Source organism: Ochotona curzoniae, unplaced genomic scaffold, assembly GCF_017591425.1.
Source record: "Ochotona curzoniae isolate NIBS_2020 unplaced genomic scaffold, NIBS_Ocur_1.0 contig_54, whole genome shotgun sequence".
Lineage (NCBI taxonomy): Eukaryota > Metazoa > Chordata > Mammalia > Lagomorpha > Ochotonidae > Ochotona > Ochotona curzoniae.
Genome location: NW_024466464.1, coordinates 3,525,888 through 3,548,648, shown reverse-complemented (window position 1 = coordinate 3,548,648; position 22,761 = coordinate 3,525,888). Strand labels below are relative to the sequence as shown.

At 62.2% G+C, this 22,761-nt stretch overlaps 1 protein-coding gene across 3 annotated transcripts in view; it reads right to left on the bottom strand.

Moving 5' to 3' along the window:
- The window catches only part of MAD1L1 (mitotic arrest deficient 1 like 1), a 175,184-nt gene that overhangs the window by 50,702 nt on the left and 101,721 nt on the right, over positions 1-22,761 (bottom strand). For all 3 annotated transcript variants that reach the window (XM_040990056.1, XM_040990058.1, XM_040990057.1), the window contains exons 12-13: positions 6,059-6,199; positions 565-621 (exon numbers count right to left, since the gene is read on the bottom strand). In XM_040990056.1, coding sequence (XP_040845990.1) covers positions 565-621; positions 6,059-6,199 — 198 coding nt within the window. The remainder of the gene's footprint in view (positions 1-564; positions 622-6,058; positions 6,200-22,761) is intronic.

The following is a 22,761-nucleotide window of genomic DNA, read 5'->3' as shown; positions in this document are numbered from 1 at the left end:
AGTCCTGCTGCTGTGGCCTGCACCCCCGGAAGGCCTGGCTCACAGCCCTGGGCAGAGTGCCCTGCCATGCTCACACGGCTCCTTGGGGGTTGCTGTGCCCTTCCAGAGGCTGCCAAGGGCCAGTGCAGCATGGAGCGTCCCCAGGGCTTAGGTGAGAATGCTGCAGAGCTCGGCGGTTCTCCCGCGGTGGCAGCCGGTGGGCACCTTCTGAGTCACCACACACAGTGCCCCTTAGCTTCACCATTGGCCTGGCATGCCAAGGATGAAGAAAAGGGCCATTGGGCAAGAGGGCACCCACGGCCACACCAGCCTGCAGGCTGCTCCTGGCCCCACAGCTTCTGCCCTGGCACAACCAAGCCCCGCCCCAAGCCCTGCGTCCTTGCCCTGGCACAGCCCCAACCCCGATTAGCTCAGCATCCTCACCCTCAACACCATCCAGACAGCAGAGGGACCCTGCTACAGCAGAGGCCGCCTGCCCACCTAGCACCAAAATCGGGGCGTAGGGGTGGTGCCAGGCATCCCACACCCAGACTGTTGCCAGCGCAGCAGGTGCCCAGGACTCACCATGTCCGCTCTCTGCTTCTGGCCTCCCAGCTCCTCCAGGGTTTGTGACAGCTGAGCCTGAAAGAAAAAATGGCCAGGTTCCGTGGCTGCGGGGGCAGAAGGCTCTCCCTCCAGGACCACAATAAACAAAATGCCCATCAACAAGATCACTACTTCTTTTTGAGCCAGGGGGCCCAGCACAACTGCCAGCCCCTTGGGTCATGGAGCAGGTAGTGGTCAGGTCCACCCCAGCAACTGGGCATAGCAAGTCATGGCGGGACGGCTCTCCTGGGGGAATCCCAGAGGCCTTGGGCTTCCCTGAGCCAGCCTAGATGTGACAGCACACACCCAGCCCCTCATCACATCCAATTCCATCCCCAAAGTCTCAGGGCTCCCAACACTCCAGCAACACGCCTCCTGACATCACATACCCAGCAGAGGCCAGGTGCACCCCCAGGGCTCCAGGCCAGCCATCATTGTCGCAACTGAAGGTGTGGGTGGATCACTGCACCTGTGCCACGCAGACACACCCCGCCCTCATTGCCTGTCCTGCCCAGCGCTTCCGATTAGTGACCCGGGAAAGAAAGCTGCCCTGACCCTCACATGGCCCAGCTTGGAAACGGCAGCAAACACAACAGTGTCCAGGAGCCAGCCCGGGGTAAAGCGGGCCCTGCAGACCTCCTGATAAGGTGGCCTGGGAAGAGGCCTGGCAGCACCATGTGCCCAGCCACCTGCCTCAGGGCGGCAGGGCTGTCGGGCAGCATGGGGTGGGAGGGTACCACCGCCACAGCGGTGACTGATGTCCTGCAGTGAGGGCCGTGAGAGCTGCCCCTCCACGGGGGCTGGGCAGGCTCAGGTGCACGTGTCACCCATCCAGCAGTGCCGCTGTGATCTGTGCTGTCTGCTACCTTCCATCACACAGTCCACTTGCAGCACCTCCCCCGGCTCCAGAGGGCCAGCTCTGCTCCACAGCAGTGCCTGGCTGACCAGCCAGCAGTGCAACCTCAGTGGCCCAGCCGGCTCAGAAGGGGTGAAGTCCATGGGGAGGGAGGACAGGGACACAGCCGGGCAGGACAAGCAGCATGGCTGCAGTGTGTCCAGGTCACCCAGCAGCAGACACAGCTGACTGGGGGGCTGGGGCCGGGAGATGGGGCGCTGGGGCTGGGAGATGGGAAAGGCACAGACGTGCCAAGCGCGGGAAAGAGAGGAGACCGGTGTGGTCAGCCACCAGGAACACACAGAGCTACGGACGAGGGGCTGCCCTGTGGATGGCGGCCAACTGGGAGACAGCCAGCAACTTCCTTAAACAAAACGAACTTTCCCCTTTTATCTGAAAATCAGACGGAGATACAGACAAAGCTCTTTCCTCAGCTGGTTCACTCCCCGAATCCCAACAGCCATGGCTGGACCAGCCAATGTTGCAACCAGAAACCAACTGGGCTCCCGCGAGCTGGCAGGGACCAGGGGAACTGTGCACGCTGCTGATGCCCAGGTGTGACCAGGGGCACTGTGCACCCTGAAGAAGCTGTACCAGGCCCAGGTGCTGAAATGGGAACGAATGTTCCCAGCAGTGAGGTGCCCACGGTGCCACACTCCTACCTGCCCCTCTGTAATTCTCCAAGTTCACCGTGAGGATCGTGCTCACCAAGCCTAGCGCTCTGACAGCCATGGTCACCCTATCCAGCGGGCAAGAGTGGCACGACTTGTGGCCCATCGACAGGTGTAGGCTTGAGTGTCTCTGCAGAGCCTCAGAATGGGACACAGGTGGGCACGGTGGGTCAGGGCACAGTGGGGGTCAGGATACAGGTGGGCACGGTGGGTCAGGACACAGGTGGGCACGGTGGGATCTGGACACAGGTGGGCACAGTGGGGGGTCAGGACACAGGTGGGCACGGTGGGTCAGGACACAGGTGGGCACGGTGGGATCTGGACACAGGTGTACAATGGGGGATCAGCACATACGTGGGAACAGTGGGGGGACACAGGCAGTAGACAGGTGGGCCCCGCGGGGGATCAGCTGGGTTCCAGCAGACCAGGCATGTGGCCTAAAAGAAAGGGCTAGAGCCCACGTAAGGCTCTGGGCACAGGCGCCAGGCAGGAAGAGAGCTGGACTCGCCTGCTGTCCTGGCTCACACGTGGGCTTGGACGATGTGACAGAAGGGTCCCTCACCTCAGTTCTCAGCGCAGCCTGAGCCATCTGTGAGGTGGCGCGCAGTGCCCGCCGGCAGGGCTGTCTGAAAGCACAGAGACACAAAACCGCTACTTGCGCCACAGCAGCACGTGGAGCCTTCCCAGCCGGCGGTGTCTGTCCCTGCACCCCTCCCCACTGCAGCGAGCCCCTCGGCCTTGCCTGCGTCAACTTCACGTGCAAGGTTCCCTGGGCCTGGATGTCCGGCCACCTGGCTACTGTCACCTCTCTCAGGGTTAGAGGTAGCTTTGCTGGTTTTCTGTCTGCCTGGTGCCTCTGAGTGAGGAGGCGGCACAGAATGTGGCCTGCCGAGGAGGAGAGGCAGTCCCAAAGCTGCCACCTGGGCCCCACAGTGGTGACGGGGAGGGAGGCGCCGTGGGCCCAGAAACCAGCCCAGACCCACTGCAGGCTGCCACGCTGCCGCAGCACCATAATCTGTTTTAATTAAATAAATTGGAAGCACAAATCAGGCAGATACGTGAGACCGAGGCGGCGTGCGGGCTCACAGCTCCACAGAGACTGGGTCCGCGCCAGGCACCGCCAGCGCCCACGGCCGGTTATTAAACAAAATAAATAAAGTGGCACGAACGGCGCCAGCCTTGCCAGAGACAGGTCTGGGTCCCCCGGCTCGCTCACTCCCAGCTTGTTTCCCTGGGCTGCTTCTGCCAGAATCAAAGTCGTCTGCGCGTCAGGGGTGACGGGTGGGACCGACAGGAAGGGGGGGGCCAAGCTTCTGTGGCCAGCAGGCGGACACCTGTGCACACTCAGATACAGGCACCGCCGCGAACGGAGCCCAGGGCACAGGACAGGGTGTGATGGTGCGGCAGGCGTGGAAACAGGAGAGCGGGAGGAGCCGGAAGTGGGCTTGGTGGAGCTGGGCTCAGGCAGCACACAGGGGAGCCCTGACGCAGGTCAGACCAGGCCCGCTGTCCTTCGTTCCCTAGCTGCCAGCACAGCTGAACAGTGGGACTCCAAGGGCTCAGGTTCCGAGCTGCACTGCGCATACCCCAAGTGCTTGCATCCTGGCCAGGGAGAAGGGTGACTGCCAGGAGACCAGCCTCAAGTGGATGAGCGCCATAAAGTCACGTCATTTCCTGCTGGAATCAGCACCCGACCAACTCAGAACTCCTACCAGGAGGCCTAGAGGGGCTGAGGGTTGGACGGCACCAGCCCCAGGTCCAACCTGGAGCCCAGTGCCCGCAGGGTGAGGCCAAGCAGAGGGTCGCCCAGCGTGGGGAGCTCGGGACTGGCCAGCAGGGCTCAGGACTGCCCGGCCCCTTGCTGTTTAGGGACTCAGGGCCAGGCATGGGAGGGAGTGGGAGGTGTGGGTGTGCCTGGCAGGGCCCCCAGCTGAGGTTCAGCACGCTGTGGGGGTCATGAGGCTCCCCCAACTGCAAGAGAAGCACCCCGGGACACAGCTACCAGAGACGGAGCTGGGAGCCTGCACAGCAGGGCAGCATCACCAGACTGACAGCAGCGGCGTCCAGGCGAGAGCCCGAGGCCCCGTCTCCGGGCAACACGTGACCGAGCGGCGCCTCGTGGCTCTCTCAACCACGAGCCCGTCCGCGGACAAGGCCAGGCTGAGACACGAGGGGTCAGGGTCCCGTGGGTCCCTGGCTGTGGGTGCTGATGGGTGAAAGCCAGGGCTACCCCTGGGGCTCGCCCTTCTCCCCTCCTGGCAAGGAGGGATGAAAAGCAGATCACAAGAGGGCCGGCCAGGAGTCTCGCAGGGAAGGGCTGAGGGCACGGCTGTAGTGTCCCAGGCACGAGGACAGGAGGAATGGTGGTCAGGAGCAGCTGGAGGGCACAGGGCCTGGCCAGCGCTGCCCTCCTTTGGCCCAGTGTCAGCTCCGAGGCTAGCCTGACCATGCGAGGGGCACAGCCACCGTCCCCCGACACCAGGCCTCCCTCTGCCCCCGGGCTGGCCTTGCCTGGGCCTGGCCCACGGAGGGCTTGGTCTGCTGCCACCTGCTGGATGCTCCCTGGTCCTTCTGGCTGGGAGTGGTCAGTGCCCCTGGTACTGTATGCAGTCCCTCCCCCGGGGTGGGGGTGGCAGGCTCCCAGCAGAGCGGAGCCTGGTTCATGAGGCAGAACTCTCAGAGCACCCGCCTTGACAGACAAGACTCAGGGTGCTTCTGTGCTGGCCTAGGTGGGGAGAGGGCACCCGCACGCGGTGCAGGGCCAAAGCCCAGCAGAGCCTGGGTGGGCAGTGCAGGTAAGTCAGGGCTGAAGACAGCACCTGGACGCTCCTTGTCAACTGCGGGGACGCCGACAGACCGACAGCGCTCCTACAGCTGTGACCTTTGCAGCTCCGGGAGGTGGGCGGAGGAGACTTGGACAGGGCTCCCTGGGTGCACGCAGTGATGGCTGAGGTCTGCCGAGAGGCAGGAGGGCACCGTGGTGACTGGCAAGGAGCTCTGAAGCCACCAACAGCCTGTGTTCACAAGTGAGCAAAACGCTGGGCATATGGCAGTGTGTGGCTCTCAGTGAGCTGGGTCTGTGCATGGGGAATGGCAGACAGAGGGCTCTCGCTGTGACCACGCTGGGGACAGCGGGAGGTGTCAGGGAGCCTCCCCGAAAGCTCTCTTCATTAGTGCTTCACACGGAGCCAGACGCACTGTAGGCAAATGGCTGCTAAGGCATTGCGCTGACGGTGGTCTCGCCCGCACAGCCAGGGCAGTCTCTGCAGGACCGAGGGGTGGCTGCCAGCACCCACTGGTCACGGCAGGGTGGCAGCAAACAAACTCCACATGGCCAGCCAGCAGGACCGGCAGTCAGGAGGCCCTAGTTCCTGGGGTCACGCCCACCAGTGTGAAGGGACGGTGGTCACGGGCACCAGTGGGCTGTGGGCTGCAGGAGCCACGCAGCCAGGCTGCCTATGTGGGGGACCCAGGTCCCTCGGGGCACGTCCCTGCCCCCTCGGTTCTTCAGTGGGAGCATCTGTGTTCAGGGACAGCTGGGCAGCGCAGAGGGGACGGTGCTTCCGAAACCCAGGCAGAAGAGGGGCTGTCGCCGTCCCTAGAGAGGAGCCGTGCACACGGCCCTCTGCCCTGGGTATCCCAAGTATCCAGGAGCTGGCTGCCCCTCTGTTCTCCTAGCTGAGCCTGTGGGAGCTGGAGGCCCCAGGGAGAGAGGCAGGGCAAGGTCACCAGTACTGATAGCCCCCAATGCCCAAGGCCACTACAGCCAGGGGCTCCACTCTCCCCAGAACTGGATCCATTCTCCAGCACGCAGGGCTGCTGAGCACGGCGCCACACAGCCTCCCAGTTACGAGCGAGCAGGCTCTGCCTCAGCCCCACCCCGCTGTGCCACGCCATGCAGACCCACCTCTATGTCCGTGCTGTGCGCCAGCACCTTCTGCACCATGTCCTCAGCCTCACGCATGCGCCGGGTCAGCTGGGGTGAGTACTCAGCCTGTGTCAGCTCACTGTCGTAGGACCCCAGGATGGCACGCATGCCGTCTCGCTCCTGTGGGGACAAGGCACGTGGAGTCAGCAAGGCAGGGGGCAACGGGGCAGCAGGAGTGCACAGGGCCCTGTGGGGTGCCGTACGGGCTCTGGGCACATAGGGCCCCGTGGGGTGCCGACGGGCTCTAGGTGCACAGGGCCCCGTGGGGTGCCGTACGGGCTCTGGGTGCACAGGGCCCCGTGGGGTGCCGCACGGGCTCTGGGTGCACAGGGCCCCGTGGGGTGCCGACGGGCTCTGGGTACACAGGGCCCCGTGGGGTGCCGCACGGGCTCTAGGTGCACAGGGCCCCGTGGGGTGCCGCACGGGCTCTGGGTACACAGGGCAATGGGGCAGGAGGAGTGCACAGGGCCCCATGGGGTGCTGTACGGGCCCTGGGCACACAGAGCCCAATGGGGTGTCACACGGGCTCTGGGTGCAGGACTGCTCTCGGTGCAGGACCACACTCGGCAGTCCAACAGACGCTGGCCGGGAGGGCCTGGAGCCATGCTCAGTAGGTCCTGGGCCGCACAGTGTGGAGGCATGGTTAGGATGCGGACACTGAGAGCAGCAGGACCCAGGCAGGGAGGGGCTCACGTCCAGCTCCCTGTGACTGTGTCCCCCCCGACCTGTTCCCTCACCTCCCAGCTCCCTGTGTCCACACAGGGCTCAGAGGGAGGTTCCGGTCCCCTGCACTTGACCATGCGGTGCTGTACCCTCAGCAGCACTCGCTCATGTGCGTTCAGGCCGGTGTTGTGTGGTTACAGCGTCCAGGAGAGGCCAGGAAAATGCAGTGTTCTCCTGGTCAGGGAAGCACGGCTGTGCTCTGGGGCTTACTGCAAGCCTCTCCGTGCGCCCTCCCCTCTGACAACACAGGTCCCTAGGAACAGCCGCGGGCACCTGCTGCCAAGGGGAGGCACTGGCCAGCTGCTGAAGCCAGTGGCCTCGGGGGAGACAGCTGGAGCCGCAGCACCTTGGCAGCCCAGGGGCCGGAGGCAGGGACTTCCATGCGCCAGCAGGACCGCCAGGTGAGGCCTTTGTGACCCCGCCAGGTGAGCACCCCAACATCTGCACCTCCGACTCCGAGGCCAGCAGCCCCTGCAGTGTCCACTGGCAGTGACAGACGGAGTGTGTGAGTAGGGGACAGACACGGGAACCCCACCGGCCACCTGCCACCCACGGGCAGCTCGGGCACTCAGCCTGACACGCTCTAGACAAAATCTCACTCAGAATTCCTCAAGGAAGACAACGAGGTCAGAAGGGAACCTGAAGGTTCCGAGGGAAGCCTGATGCATTGGTGAGGTTTAAGATGTGCCATGGGGCCTGGCGTGATAGCCTAGTGGCTAGGGTTCTTGTCTTGCACGCACTGGGATTCCACATGGGTGCCAGTTCTAATCCCAGTGACCCTGCTTCCCAACACCTGTCAGACAGGGAGCCACAAGCACAAAGATGTCGAGACAGGGGCTAGGGCTGTGGCACAGGAGCCTAAGCCTCTACCTGTGTGGCCGGCCTCCCCGACGGCACCAGCTGATGGCCTGGGAAAGTACGGAGGACGGCCCAGGTGCTTGGAGCCCTGCAGCCCGTGGGAGCCCGTGGGAGCCCGTGGGAGACCCAGAAGCTCCTGGTGGTGGCCCAGCCCACCACAGGCTTCTGAGGTCATCTGGAGAGAGAATCAGCAGATGGAAGCTCTCTTTCCCTCTCTCTGGCTCCGCCTTTCAAGGAAGCAAAAAGTCAACCTTCATGAGAACACAGAGAGAAGAAGAGCGAAGGCCATGGTGTGGCACAGACGGGCGGGAGACACAAGGCCCAGTGCACGGTGCGGTCTGTGAGTGACCGTGCACGGAGGGCAGCCGGCGGCTGGCACGGCAGGACCTCGAAGCCCGACCTGCCTGTGGCGAGGCCGGTCAAGGGCAAGGGGCAAGTGAACCAAGTACAGGGCTGCGGCACGACAGGACAACCACAGGTCATGAGCTCGCACAAGGCTCAGTGAGAGAGAACCGACCAGCTCATCTCACGGAGCCAGAGACAGCCCCGCGTGCTGCAAGGGCAGGGTCAAACAGCCGCCAAACCCACCGAGCTCGCACCAAGTCTAACCTCACTGCCGGCGAGGCCTGGCCGAGTTTGAGTGCAGGCGAGCACTCAGGGATCAATCCGCTTAGCTCGCACTCACAGAGCACAGGAAGCCTGCCACACTCCGCTCGGCGGTTAGCAGCTGTGCCCCACACCAGCGCCTCGCCAAGGGCCCTGCACTGCGCTCTGCAGGCAAAGGAGGCCACAGCGGCACAGCCACGTGACACCTGTGTGGACACAGTGCCCTGTCACGTGGGCGGCCCTTACCTGTGCCCTCTGCAGGATGCCCTGAGGGCCAGGAACCACCAATGCCATCAGCGTGGCATGATAGCAGGTGCAGGAGTCCGCCCAGCAGGAGACAGCCCATGTGCCAGGACATCCTGCAGAGGGCACACGTGAGGGCCCGCCCAGCAGGAGGCAGCCCACGTGCCAGGGCATCCTGCAGAGGGCACACGTGAGGGCCCGCCCAGCAGGAGGCAGCCCACGTGACAGAGTGTCCTGCAGAGGGCACACGTGATGGCTTGCCGATGCCCCGCACCAGGATCAGGAAGTTGTGTGGGGAGGGGTCCTGCCAACCAGCGAGGCCCTACAACGAAGGAGAAGGGTACCCTGGACAGGTGTGCTCCACTCCAGAGGCAGAGGAGAAATCAACAGGTGGTTTGTTTTGTTCCTGTCTGGTCTGAAGTCTGCCTCACCGACAAGCAACTCTGCACACAGCCTGGCAGCTGCTCCTCCCGCCCTGGCACCCTCACCCCCCGAACCTCACACATCAGTGACACCCAACAGCCTGGCAGGGTGTGTTTCGAGAGCCAGAGTGGAAGGCATGGGGTTTGAGTCCAGGGCACCCCTAATAGTGACAGCACCCTGCAAGAGATGCCGGGTAGGTGTGCAGAGGACAACACGCGAGGCAGCAGGGAGTCAAGTGCCCCACAGCCTGTTCCTGACCAGGCCCACCCAGGGACCCACAGACTGTTCCTGACCCAGGCCCGCCCGGGGACCCACAGCCTGTTCCTGACCCAGGCCCGCCCGGGGACCCACAGCCTGTTTGTGACCCAGGCCCGCCAGGGCCCCGGGACCTTGGCCCTCAGAGTCTAGCTTTCCAGACAGTGGATCCCTGGGAACCTGCCCAGGCCCACGGGAGCATGTGGACTGAGGCCACCCTGCACTGCCAGCTTTAAGCCTGCTGGACGGGAGCCCCACCCGGCCAGCCACCCCACGGGCACAAGTGGAGTGTGAAGCAGGCAGGCAAGCTCCCGAGGCAGGGCAGCCTGCAGACAACAGTTCCAGCACGCTCCAAGCTTGTTAGCTCCAGTTAATTGGGTAAGGCCAGCTCAATTGAGGGTGACTGAATTAGCGGGTAATTTTAACTGGATGCAATGCTGTAATTCCTGTGCAGGGACTTGAACAAAGTGCTGACACAGTGTCACAAACCCATGCCTCATGTCGCTTCCCTCCTGGACATGGAAGGTGGACCCATCTCGTGCGGGAGACGGGGTCTCAGCACCCGACTGGGTGCGCAGGCGTTTCTGGCGAGCTGGGCTCTGAAGAGGCAGTGCCAGTGGCAACTGCCCCTCTGCACGCGAAGACCAAGCTGACACCGGCCTGGCCGCGGCCAGTGACACGATGAAAGCCCGAGCCTCCCTACTGCACTGGCCAGGAACAAGCCCCAGGCAGGTGCTGCGGGGGCTGTCCTGGCAGCTGTGAGGGGCGGCCTTGACCCATGTCAGTGCTTGGCCCCAGCCGTTGTCCCTGCGATGAGGGTCAATGCCACATCACTCCCTCACCGCCAGCGGCCCCTCCCTCCCTGACACCCCCACCGGCCTCGCACACCAGTGACCCCCAACCGAGCTGACACGTCCTGGGCTCCACTGCGCTGGGTCCCCGGGAGAGGACAGCATCTCCGTTCAGCAGTGGGCCGTGCCTGCTCCTCTGGGCGGTGTCTCCGCACCCACCTGCCCGCCACCAGCAGCCAGGTATCCAGAGCCCGCTCCTGTGCCACCGCGCTTGGGGCACGCTGCCGGAGTCACCCTGACCGCTCGGCCCACGGGAAGCCGGCGGGGCGGAGGCGGCAGCTCGGCCCTGGGCAGCAGCAGGCTGTGTTCCTGCAATAACAAGCCCAACACCTATTGTCGCAAGGAGTGGGAATCAATTGAGATTTCCTGAAGCAATTTTGCTTAGCCTTCGCACTGCTCTATTACAAATTCCATTTCATTTGTGTGGGCTGTATAATGCACTCCAGGCAGCAGCTCCTTGCTCGCACGCACGCGCCCGGCGGGGGGCCTCTGCTCCGAGGGGTCACCCTGCAGAGGAGCCACACCCAGGCACCGGCTGCCTGCCGCTGGGCCTTATGGGGTCCTCCCAGGGGATGAGGCGTAAAGACAGAGGGTGCTGCGCAGGACAGACCACACACAGGGACAGCGATCGGTGGGCAGGGCCCGAGCTGCGACCTTGAACTGACACGCGTTGCTCACGGCCCAGCTCTCTGCTCCCTCTCAGGGCCGCCCAAGCGTCACGGGACAGGTGACCAGGTGCTGAGAGCAGACACGGAGGAGGCTCAGTGAACATTTGTTCAGTTGAAAAAATGAAACAACCAAACGGGCTGGTCTCCAGGCCTCAAGAAGTGCACTGCCCAAGGATGCCAGCGATTGGGCTACGTGGAGCGCACACAGAGCTCCTGTGCCACAGGCACGTGGTGGGCAGGCCCGGGGGACGGGGCTGAGGGCTGGGGTCACTGGCGGGCGGTGGGCAGGCCCAGGGGACGGGGCTGAGGGCTGGGGACACTGGTGGGCGGTGGGCAGGCCCAGAGGATAGGGCTGAGGGCTGGGACAGTCTGCTCACCCAGAGGCCCATCGCAGACCAGATCAGGCCTCCAGAAGACCCACCGGCCTGGAGGCCATCCCCCAGCTCCACAGCCTGGCAGGAACAGGCCAGCACAGGTTGCGGCAGGCGATGGGCAGCACCTAAACAAGCAGAAGTAGGTCTTGCTCTGTGTCTCTGACACTCTTGTAAACAGGTAAAAATTAAAAGCAATGCACAATGAGCACATGTGCCCATCCCCAAGTGACAGCCTGAGGGTACAGTCAACCACAGCCAGGAGGGGACGGCACGGCCACAGTGCCAGGAGGGTGATGACGGCACAGCCACGGTGCCACGAGAGCCAGGATGACGACGGCACAGCCACGGTGCCACGAGGGCCAGGAGGGTGATGGTGGCACAGCCACGGTGCCATCACAGCTGGGCAGAACCATGGTGTGCACGACCTTTGGGGTGTCCCCTTCTCTGGACCACCCTCAGTGCTGGAGGTCCCACTTGTTTGCCCCTTTTCATTCCTGGAGAATACCCCTCAGGCACAGGCCCCTTGGTCACTACAGGGCACTGGGGTCTGGGTTGGGCACTGCTCTCCAAGCTGCCAGGAAGAGCCCGCACAGGTCTTCGTGTGGACTGGGGACCAGGAAAGTGACTGTTGGCCACGTGGTGCTCTGCGTGTCTCTACGGAACCATGCCGACTTCCCCAGCAGCTGCTGCATTTTGCAGCCCCGGTGACGTGCGAGGGCCTGGCTCGGTGCCCCTCTGACACCAGGTGCTGCCCACTCTCCCCACAGACCTCTGGGCATGGTGTCACTGCCTTCCCGCAGGAGCCAGCAGTGCACGCTCCTGCAGCTTGTCTCCTGCCAGGCTGGTGCTCGCCCCTCACCAAGGAACCCCAAGTTCCTACAGGTTCCCCCAGTCTGCCTGTCCCAGCAGGAGTGTCACAGAGCACTCCCTGGTTAGGCTGGTAGCAGGTGGCTGGCCACACCAGTCATTACCTCTTCACTCTCCCCAGTCCTATGGCTGAGGGGCTGTTTGCCAAGAGGTCACCCAAGGGACCCTCCTGCTGACCCCACAGCCCTGGGCTGGGAGGAGGGAAGGTGAGCTGTGTCCCATATCTCACAGTTAAAGCAAACCGAATACATCCACCAGAACTGACTCCAGGGAAACAGAGCTCCGGGCTGTGGCGAGCTGCTGGAAGGCGGCGCGAGACCCTGGGACTCAGTTCGTTATTGTCTTGGGGTTTTCTGCCTTTGCTCAAACAGGCAGCTGTTGCTGCTCCACCTCCAGTCCCAGACTCTTCCCTGCTGTTCCTGAGCCCCGCCAGCTCCATCCCTCCATCCTCCCGCCCCAGCCTGCAGCGCCCAGGCAGGAATGGAACCCCAGAGCCTTCAGGGTGTGTCTGACACGCACCCGCTGCCCCGCCTTTTGGGGACAGGGGGGTCCACTGCTCCACAAAGGTGTCCCTGCTGCTCTGTGCCTGTGGGCACTGGGCTGCTGCTGACACCCCAAGCGGGCTACCCCAGCAACGGGGCCTGGCACTGGTGCCCTGTACAAGCTGTGCTCCCAGCTTCTCTGACTTCCTGACGGGAAGACACATGCCAGGCCCCTGATGCCCCTCCCCACCTCAGGTTAAAATCAGAAAGAGAAAGCTTCCCGCTGGGAGGGAGGCAGGAGTGCCACTGTCTCCCAGGGAGCTGCGTGCCCTCTGACCTGCAGCCTTGGGACCTCCTGTAGCTCTCAGCTTCCACCTCCGTGACGCAGGGAGCATGTTGCCTCCCCAGGGTCATCCCCTCGAGCAGGGCCACTGGCCTCTGCAGGTGGAAGGGACTCAGCTCTGCACTCCCGGCAGGAGGGGCGGAAAGAAATCTGTTCTGACCACCTTGACCGTGACCACGGCTGGGCGCCAACGAGGCTCCCAGCGGACTCGGGCTATGCAGACCACACCTGCTGACACAGGGGCGTCCCTGGAGGAAGACACAGAGCACCCCACCCCCAGCTCTACGTGCTCACACACGCCACAGGCCCAGCCAGCCCAGCACCCAGGACCCCCTCCGAGGACGGGCTGCTGGGTCCCCCCCACAATGCCTCAGGAAGTAGTGCGAGCACAAGCCACCCCACGCCCTCCCCCACAGGGACACAGCATAAGCGTGTGAAACAGCTCGCCGTCTCCTTGCATGATAACAAGCTGGCGCGAACGGTGGCAGGGCTGCATTAACATGTAGATAGCTGGCAGATGCAGACAGAACAAGCAAGGCCCTTTAATTAACTCCCATCCTCCACCAGCCCAGGCACACAAGTTCTGACCGCCTGCCTGCCTCGCCTCGGGAGGCCTCCTGGTGCCCAGACCAACGGCTGCCGGGACAAGTGGCTGGGCAAGAGGCCTTTGGGAGCCTTCCACAGGTCTACACTTTGTCCTGGTTGCCTCAGAAGAAGGATCTCCTGGTACAGGCCGTGGAGCCCACTGGCCTCCCCATGCAGGAGGGCCCCTCTGCCCCAGGCCTCTGGCCAGGCCCCTGCAGATCTGATTTGGCTGTCACTTCTGGGTGCAGAAGCAGAGCTGAGCAGGCCAAGGACGACCCTTAGGTCTGTCCAGTGGGACCAGCGCTCAACACCCTGTGGGCAGCGGCTTAGCCTGAGTGCACAGGGCAAGAGACAGGACCAGGACACAGGGGGTGCAGAGGCCCATGTCCCAGCCTGTGCTCCCTCAGACGGCGCAGACCCAGGGCAGCTTCAGGAGCCTGTGCTGGGGGGCAGTCACTACCCCCTCTTCGTGGAGACGCTTAGCTCCAGCTGCGCCCACATTCACCACCTGCTGTAACCTGCCCAGCCTGTCCACCCTGACATCTACACGGGGAACAGGCCCTCGCGCCCCCCTGAGGTCTACACGGGGAACAGGCCTGTCTACCCTGAGGTCTACACGGGGAACAGGCCCTCCCGCCGGCCCTGTGTACACATGAACAGGCCCCCCTTCCTCCCCTGCCCCCCGTGGGCTAACAAGCCCAGCAGCTAGGAGCCGGCAGAGATGAGCATGGCTGGCTCATACAGGAATAAATTGCTCTAGTGTAACCGGCAATATTTCTATAACTGGAGGTTAATAAAAATCTCCCACGAAGGCTAACCAGTGGATCTAATTTATTTAGACTTTCATAAGGCTATGGATGAAACCCTTTATAAAAGCTTACAACAGCGCTCAAGGAAACCCTGAGAAGTGACAGCCATTGGGGGACTGACTCACAGGCCGAGAGCAGAGGGAGCCGACAGCAGGAGTCCTCCAAGGAGGCCCAGGGAGCCTCAGGCTCCGCTCAGGCCTCAGAGTACAGGCTGCAGGAGGAGCGCACAGCACGACCCGCAGTCCCCCAGCCCAGGGACCCCAGAGGAGCCAAGCTGAGGCTCCCCGACATCCCAGACAGCATAGCCTCCCGGGCAGTGTCCACCTGCGAGGTGGGGAGGCCCCTGCCTAGTCTCCCTCGAGCGCCCTCTGCCGCTCACCTGCATGTACCTGTCTGGAGGACCTCTGCCGGCCCCGCTCACACACCATGGTGCGGCAGCGAGGAGCTCTCAGGGTACATGGACAGGGAACCTCTGGTCTGTAAGAGTTCAGGACTCTGGGAGTGCCAGTGCGGGGACTGACCATGCTCCCCACTGTTTTCCCCCCCGACACGCGGAGGTTCCCACAGGCCGGGTGGCCCTGAGACTACAGCCAAGCCAGCGCCTTGCAGACATCGCCCAGCAGCCCACTGCTGGCCAGGAACCTGTCCCCATGGCCTCTCCCTGGAAGCTAGGGACAGTGTGTCCACCCCAGGCCTCTGTGAGCCATGCCCAAGGCACAGGGCCTGCAACTCCCCAGGGTCGCCCCAAACTGCTGTGACGTGCACTCCTCCCAGCAAAGAGCTGAGGCCTGAGGGCCCCCCATGTGCAGGCTCTCAGGACGGACTACCAGTCCTCTTCTCCACACGAGCAAGTACCCAGCCATGTGCCAAAGCAGGCACCACCGACCTTGCCAAGCCCTGCAGACACCCAGCTCAGGCATGCCAGCCAGAGCACGCCCCAGGGCCCGGGGGCACCTCTGCCCTGGCGGGGGCTGGGGATCTCCCCCGGCAAAGGTAACAAAAGCAGTGGACTCCAAAGGGCACTGGCCCTGGTACTGAGGGCTGCGGCCCGACGGGGCGGAGCGGTAACGGCAGCCCCCACTTCATGGCAGTTCAACCATCACTGCCACTGGCCGGCCGGCCCTGTGTCCTGTGAAGGTCTCACGGGGCAAGTCACGCCCTGCACAGAGTAGCACCCCTAGGCCTGCTGAGGCACATGCACGCACGGGGAGCCGCACCATGCATGACCTGCTCATGCCGCCTCACGTGGACACACAGGCGCACGCCCGTGCTCGCACTGGGAGGCCTGCGGCTCTTGGGGAACTTCAGCCTCTGCTTGCATGAAAACTGCAGATCCACACAGATCCCGGTCCGCGGAGCATTCACAATGAGAGTAAATGGCAGCAGCTGACTTGAGGAGTGCTGGCAACATCCGCTCGTGCCCAGTCTCAGCAGGCACCTGACGCTCACCCGGAAGCAGAGCTCTTTGCAGCTAAACAGGCACCAACTGGTGCCCTGGTGCCCAAAGCCAGCTCGCCCAAGGACTGCCAGCCCAGCCCTGAGCACAAGCGCACAGCCCGTGGCTTCTGCTGCCGTCTGTCTCCTGCAGGGCCTCCCCCAGTCCTGTGCGAGACATCTGGGGAAGGGCTGGCCACATCTCCTGCGGTGGGAGCAGGGCTGGGCACTGGGCCGGGCAGTAGGGCAGGCACCGACCTGAGGGCCCAGGGTCCCTTCTCGGGATGTCAGCCCCATGGTGAGCTCACCCAGCCAGGAACCAGGCGGCCTCACATCAGCTCTGCGGCCTGGCAGGAGACAGCGCCTCTCTGGAAACACAGGGGTGCCCTGAGCAGGCACGAGGCACCGAGGCCAGTGACGGCCCCAGGGGTGGCAGCCGGGAGCCCAGGCCCGGGTCAGATCTCGCCCAAGCCCTGACTGTGGCTACCGCCGCCGGCCGCCAGGCCCTCAACACGGACCTACCCCAGGAGGAGGGCTCGGGGCTGCAGGGACTCTTGCTGGGTGACACGAAGGACAACTCAAGGGACAGGGGCCACCAGGAGCGAGCTGCCCGACAACACGACCAGCGCTGATGTGGCGGTCACGGGGACGCGAACGGGCAGGCCCGCTCCGGCTGCCGCCACCCTTCAGGAGGGGCCTGGGCCGCGCCAGCCGAGGCTGCGCTATTTTTAGCAGCAGCACTGCGAGGCCGCCTTGGCAGGGAGCCCGCCTTTGAGTGCGACCGCCAGTTCTCACCTGCAGCCAAGTCCCTTCCTCACAGGATCAAGGTTATCCAAAGATGTGGATTTCTTCACAATTGAATTAAGGGGAGAACAGGTCTCTGCAAAGGCAAGAGGGGACTGCAGCGGCCACAAGGACAACACGGCCTAATGTCACCGAGGGCCTGGCGCCCCACGAGTCCAACTGCCCTCCACCCCCCACGTGCCCCCGTGAACACAGGTACGGCACAGCCCCGCCAGCTGCCCCCCAGGTCCCCCCAGCACAGCCCAGCAGTTAGGTGCACAGTCGGGGCCAGAGCCGGGTGCCCCATGAGAGAGCTAAGGACCAGGAGACTCGGAGTCCAGCAGAAGGCCACCCTGCCGCTGTGCAGGACACACCCCGCAGGAAAGCCAGGCCTGGCGGCCAGGCCCACGAGGGAACACAGATCCCACGTGTCAGTAGAGCAGGCCTGGGAGCGGCCTGCAGTGGCATGGGTGCTGGTGGGCACAGGCTAGCCACATCCAGAGCACAACAGCGGGACTGGCCAGGCTGGAGATCTGAGACGGGCATAACCTGGCCTCCAAGAGCAAGAGCATGAAAGCTCAACGTGCACCAAGGGGGACGGGGTGAGGAGGACCGAGGGGACGGGGTGAGGAGGACCGAGGGGGATGGAGGACTGAGGGGACGGGGTGAGGAGGACTGAGGGGACGGGGTGAGGAGGACCGAGGGGGATGGAGGACTGAGGGGGATGGAGGACTGAGGGGACGGGGTGAGGAGGACTGAGGGGGATGGAGGACTGAGGGGACGGGGTGACGGAGGACTGAGGGGACGGGGTGAGGAGGACTGAGGGGGATGGAGGACTGAGGGGGATGGAGGACTGAGGGTGACGGGGTGAGGAGGACTGAGGGGACGGGGTGAGGAGGACTGAGGGGGATGGAGGACTGAGGGGACGGGGTGACGGAGGACTGAGGGGACGGGGTGAGGAGGACTGAGGGGACGGGGTGAGGAAGACCGAGGGGGATGGAGGACTGAGGGGGATGGAGGACTGAGGGGGACGGGGTGAGGAGGACTGAGGGGACGGGGTGAGGAGGACTGAGGGGACGGGGTGAGGAAGACCGAGGGGGATGGAGGACTGAGGGGACGGGGTGAGGAGGACTGAGGGGGATGGAGGACTGAGGGGGATGGAGGACTGAGGGGACGGGGTGAGGAGGACTGAGGGGGATGGAGGACCGAGGGGACGGGGTGAGGAGGACTGAGGGGGATGGAGGACTGAGGGGACGGGGTGAGGAGGACCCGAGGGGACGGGGTGGGGAGGACTGAGGGGACGGGGTGGGGAGGACTGAGGGGACGGGGTGGGGAGGACTGAGGAGACGGGGTGAGGAGGACTGAGGGGGATGGAGGACTGAGGGGGATGGAGGACTGAGGGTGACGGGGTGGGGAGGACTGAGGGGGATGGGGTGAGGAGGACTGAGGAGACAGGGTGAGGAGGACCGAGGGGGATGGAGGACTGAGGGGGATGGGGTAAGGAGGACCGAGGGGACGGGGTGAGGAGGACTGAGGGTGACGGGGTGAGGAGGACTGAGGGGGATGGAGGACCGAGGGGACGGGGTGAGGAGGACTGAGGGGGATGGGGTGAGGAGGACTGAGGGGACGGGGTGAGGAGGACTGAGGGGGATGGAGGACCGAGGGGACGGGGTGAGGAGGACTGAGGGGGATGGGGTGAGGAGGACTGAGGGGACGGGGTGAGGAGGACCGAGGGGGATGGAGGACTGAGGGGGATGGAGGACTGAGGGGGATGGAGGACTGAGGGGACAGGGTGAGGAGGACTGAGGGGGATGGAGGACTGAGGGGGACGGGGTGAGGAGGACTGAGGGGGATGGAGGACTGAGGGGGATGGAGGACTGAGGGGACAGGGTGAGGAGGACCGAGGGGACGGGGTGAGGAGGACTGAGGGGACAGGGTGAGGAGGACTGAGGGGGATGGAGGACTGAGGGGGACGGGGTGAGGAGGACTGAGGGGGATGGAGGACTGAGGGGGACGGGGTGAGGAGGACTGAGGGGGATGGAGGACTGAGGGGGATGGGGTGAGGAGGACCAAGGGGACGGGGTGAGGAGGACTGAGGGTGACGGGGTGAGGAGGACCGAGGGGGATGGAGGACCGAGGGGACGGGGTGAGGAGGACCGAGGGGACGGGGTGAGGAGGACCGAGGGGACAGGGTGAGGAGGACTCATAGCTAAAGGAGTTTCCCAAAGCCCTAGACACTGAGCACTCAGTTCCCCATAAAAACACGCGGATTCCTCAGAAGCTGTATTCACGCCTGCTAAGGCATCAAAGCAAGCACCGCGTCCTTGCGCAGCTCAGCTGAGCACAGACCTGCGTGGGGGTCCACAGGATCAGGTCACTGAGACACAAGAATGTGTGTTGTAGGAGGACATTGCGACCCTAGAAGGTCAGCGAGCACAGGATTACAGTTGATTGTTTTCTTGACTAAGTATGATTGGAAAAAGCAATCGGAATTCATGAGGTCTCTGGGGAACATCAGACATTTGGAAACGTCTTTGATCAGATTTTAGAGTGAGATGGCATGGGCTGATGTTTAACTGTTCCCTTATCCCATCCTCATTTACATCACTAGAAAAATCCTGTGGTTTAACACTACAAATTTTCTTCTTTTTCTTAGTTCTCATTTCATTTTCAGTCACATTATGGTAACATCTTGCATTAGGAGAATCTCTCCTGAGTTTTCTTTTCCTAATTTCCACATCTGCAGCATAAGGCCTTTCTCTTTTAGCTGCATTACAGTGGCATATCCTCACAGGAGGGTCTCTAACACATTCTTTTTCATCTTCTTCATCTGTAGTATAAGCCATTTCTTTCCTAGCCATGTCAAGGTGGCGTCTCCTGTTAGGGAAATCTCTCACAGGCTGCTCTTTGCCATCCTCCTCATCTGTACTATGAGACGTTTCTTTTTTAGCCATATTACGGTAGCCTTTCCTGTTAGGTGGGCCTCTTGAGGGTTCCCTTTCTCTTTCTTCCTTGTCCGTATAATGAAACACTTATTTTAGCTACATTTTGGGGGTGTCTCCTCTTGGAGGAGTTTCTTGCACATTCCCCTTCTAAAATTATAATAACAGCTCTAATTAAAGCTGATATAATCCAAAAACTAACTTGAATATCTTCTGTCCTTCTGGCCTTTTCACCATTTTTCTGAGTAAAATTCTTAAATCCAGTTTCTAGTGTCCATTCATCTGCAGACCAAGGATTATTCACCAATAAGCTCTAAATAAGAACGCAATTGCTGCCTAGTTACCTTTGCTCCACTTTTCACTAAAAAGTTCTGCACAAGAGAGATGAAAGACTGTGCTCTACACTGCTTCTGGCCCATTGTCCCACTCACCACTTTCCGTGGGGGTCTCCGCTGCACTTTCTTTTCTTCTTTCAAGTCCCTGTTCAGGCGCCACTTGTCGCTGTCCCGCAGCGATGGACTTGGTGCACGGAGCCGATAATAACACGCGTGGACCCTGACTGATGGTCAAAGCTGAAGTTTATTTAGTGGCCTCAGACTTTATACTCTGAGAGTTTTATGGGTTAAGAGAGGAGGTATTGAGCTTAGCAACAAACCCCAGTAACAGTTGCTATGCTTTTGTTTGGAACTCCTTTTGTCTTGCATATTCCACCAAGTGTTCTCACACACATACCATTCATTCAACTGTTCTTATGCAAATGCTAGCCAATCAGGTATACAAAAGGTGGCCATTCGGTTGTTCTCGTGCAAATATTAGCCAATCAACTGTAATCCTGTGCTCCCTGACCTTCTAGGGTCACAATGTCCTCCTACAGTGTGTCAGTGGATGGAGAGTGACAATACCCAGGCCGGCAGGCATCACAAGCCACGTACCACAACCCCAACGCTGTGGCCTGACACACAAAAGCAGTGCACAGGGAGCCGCAGACAGCTGAGGGTCTGGGGAGAGGGAGGGCGTAGGCAGAACAGACGACGCTCAGGGCTAAGTGCTTCACATGCAACCCCAAGAAGGGCCTATGACAGCACACAGCTCAGTGAGGGGCGGTCCGTGACATCACACAGCCCAGCGTGGGACGGTCTGTGATGTCACACCCCCAGCATGGGGTGATCTGTGATGTCACACAGCCCAGCGTGGGGCGATCTGTGATGTCACAAGCCTAGCATGGGGCAGTCTGTGACATCATAGAGCCCAGCATAGGGGCGGTCTGTGACATCACACCACCCAGCATGGGGTGTCTGTGACATCACACACCAGCGTGGGGTATCTGTGATGTCACATAGTCAGGTGTGGGGCTGCCTGTGATGTCACACAGCCCAACATGAGGCAATCTATGATGTCACAAGCCCAGCACGGGGGTGGTCTGTGATGTCACACCCCCAGTATGGGGTGGTCTGTGACATCACACAGCTCAGCGTGGGGCTGCCTGTGATGTCACACAGCCCAGCATGAGGCAATCTGTGATATCACAAGCCCAGCATGGAGGCGGTCTGTGATGTCATACCACCCAACATGGGATGGTCTGTGAGGTCATACAGTCAGGTGTGGGGTGGCCTGTGACGTCACATTTCCTGCTGCAAGGCAGGTATCTTTTGCAGACACCCATTCTGCACAACAGCAGGAGTGCCCCAGTGTGAGCTGTTGGTTGTGGCTCATGAGAACATGACCAGCAGGTGCAGACGTGGCGTGGTGGGGTGAGGGGGCAATGAGCGGACCAGGGGTCGCCGCTCTCGGCCCACCTCTGTGAATGTAAGACAAGTTCATTAATGTAAAAATTCACATCACCTGTGTGATTCCACTTAGAAAATACTGCTGAAATGCCAAAATGACTAGCATTGAGAGCAGAAAGCAGCGGTGGCCCAGGGCGGCCCAGGCCTTCGGGGAGCAGGCTGTTGCTCAGCGTGCGACCGAGCGGAGACCTCGGGACGAGGCTGACTCCACATCATGCCCGAAGCTGAAGGCCTCGTGTGCAGCAGCTCAGCTCGCAGACGGTGAAGAAACAAGCCAATCCCACAGAGAAGGGTCACTTCATCCCAGCTCCAACGGGCAAACCACCGAGCGTATTGCACCACAGGCTGACAGCTAACAGGCGCGAGCGCGAGGCACAGAGCAGACAGCCATGGGTCTTCAGCAAGGCCGGTCGGCTCCTACAGACACAAGCAAACTGGTTCTCCCAAGCCGAACGGCTAAAGGCGACAAGTCCCAACAGGCACCTCCCACAGGGGACAGGGAGGGCCAGCACGCCCCCAGGAACCCACCTGGCTAGGCATGACACAGTAGCATGAATCCAGAGGAAGCCAAATTCTGCCACATTCCAACAGTGGGACAAGAAGCCAGGTGGCGGCCAGGAGGACCCAGTACACAAGCCCAGAGGGTTGCCAGGGGCAAAATACCTGGGAAACAGTCAGAGCTTCATCCTCCTGTCACCCCAAGCTGCACAGGGCAAAGCAACGCCCACCACGCACGGCAGGCAGGAGTGGGCAGCTGCTGAGAACAGCCTGGGAGGCGAGCACACGGAGATGACAAGGCACATGGCCAAGCCCGGGCGCAGCAGGGACAAGGACAGCACCTGTTCCAGAACCTTCCACCACAATGCTGGAAGTTGCAAGACCAGAAACACCACTACAATGACTGAGAGGAAAGCCACAGTGCTGTGCGTGACGCAGGGGCACTGACGGCGGGTGGAAGGCAACAGGGCAGACCGAGGCCTCATCACCCCGTGAGATGCGGGCAGCAAGCAGCATGCTGTCTGTGGCGGCCAAAGAAGCATCAAGGAAACCCCGTGGGCAGGGCTCCACAGGCACAGGGCAGATACCTCCTGCGGGGGGCCTTGCAAACTCTTCAGGCAGAAACAGAGTGCTCCCAACAGCTGGTCCACCCCTCAAATGATCCCAACAGCGAGGCCGGGCCAAGAACAGAGGCCTGGAGCTCCATCCAGGTCTTCTACATGCGGCCAGGACCAAAGCACCTGGGCCACCCTCCACTGCATCCCCAGTTGCATCACCAGGGAGCTGGATGGGAAGTGGAGCATTCACTGTGATGCCGGCGCCACGAGCAGCAGCCTAACCCAGGGAGCCACAGCGGCCACCCCCACAGTGCCCCTCACTTGCCCAGTGATGGGGAGTTGGGGTCACCTCAAAGCTTTGTGTATGCTTTATACACACTTCCGTTAGAACACATCAGGACAGAACGGGAGGGGCGGGTGGACAGGACCCCCGATACATTCCACTCCCCTGTCTGGACTCCCAGCACACAGCCAGCCGAGCTGACACCGCTCTGTGCTGGCCAGGGCTCAGGCTGGGCTAGACGCCAGGTGCTGGCGTGGACTCTGAACCCCAAAGCAGCAGACAGCACACACATGGTGCTCCGCTTCTCCCAC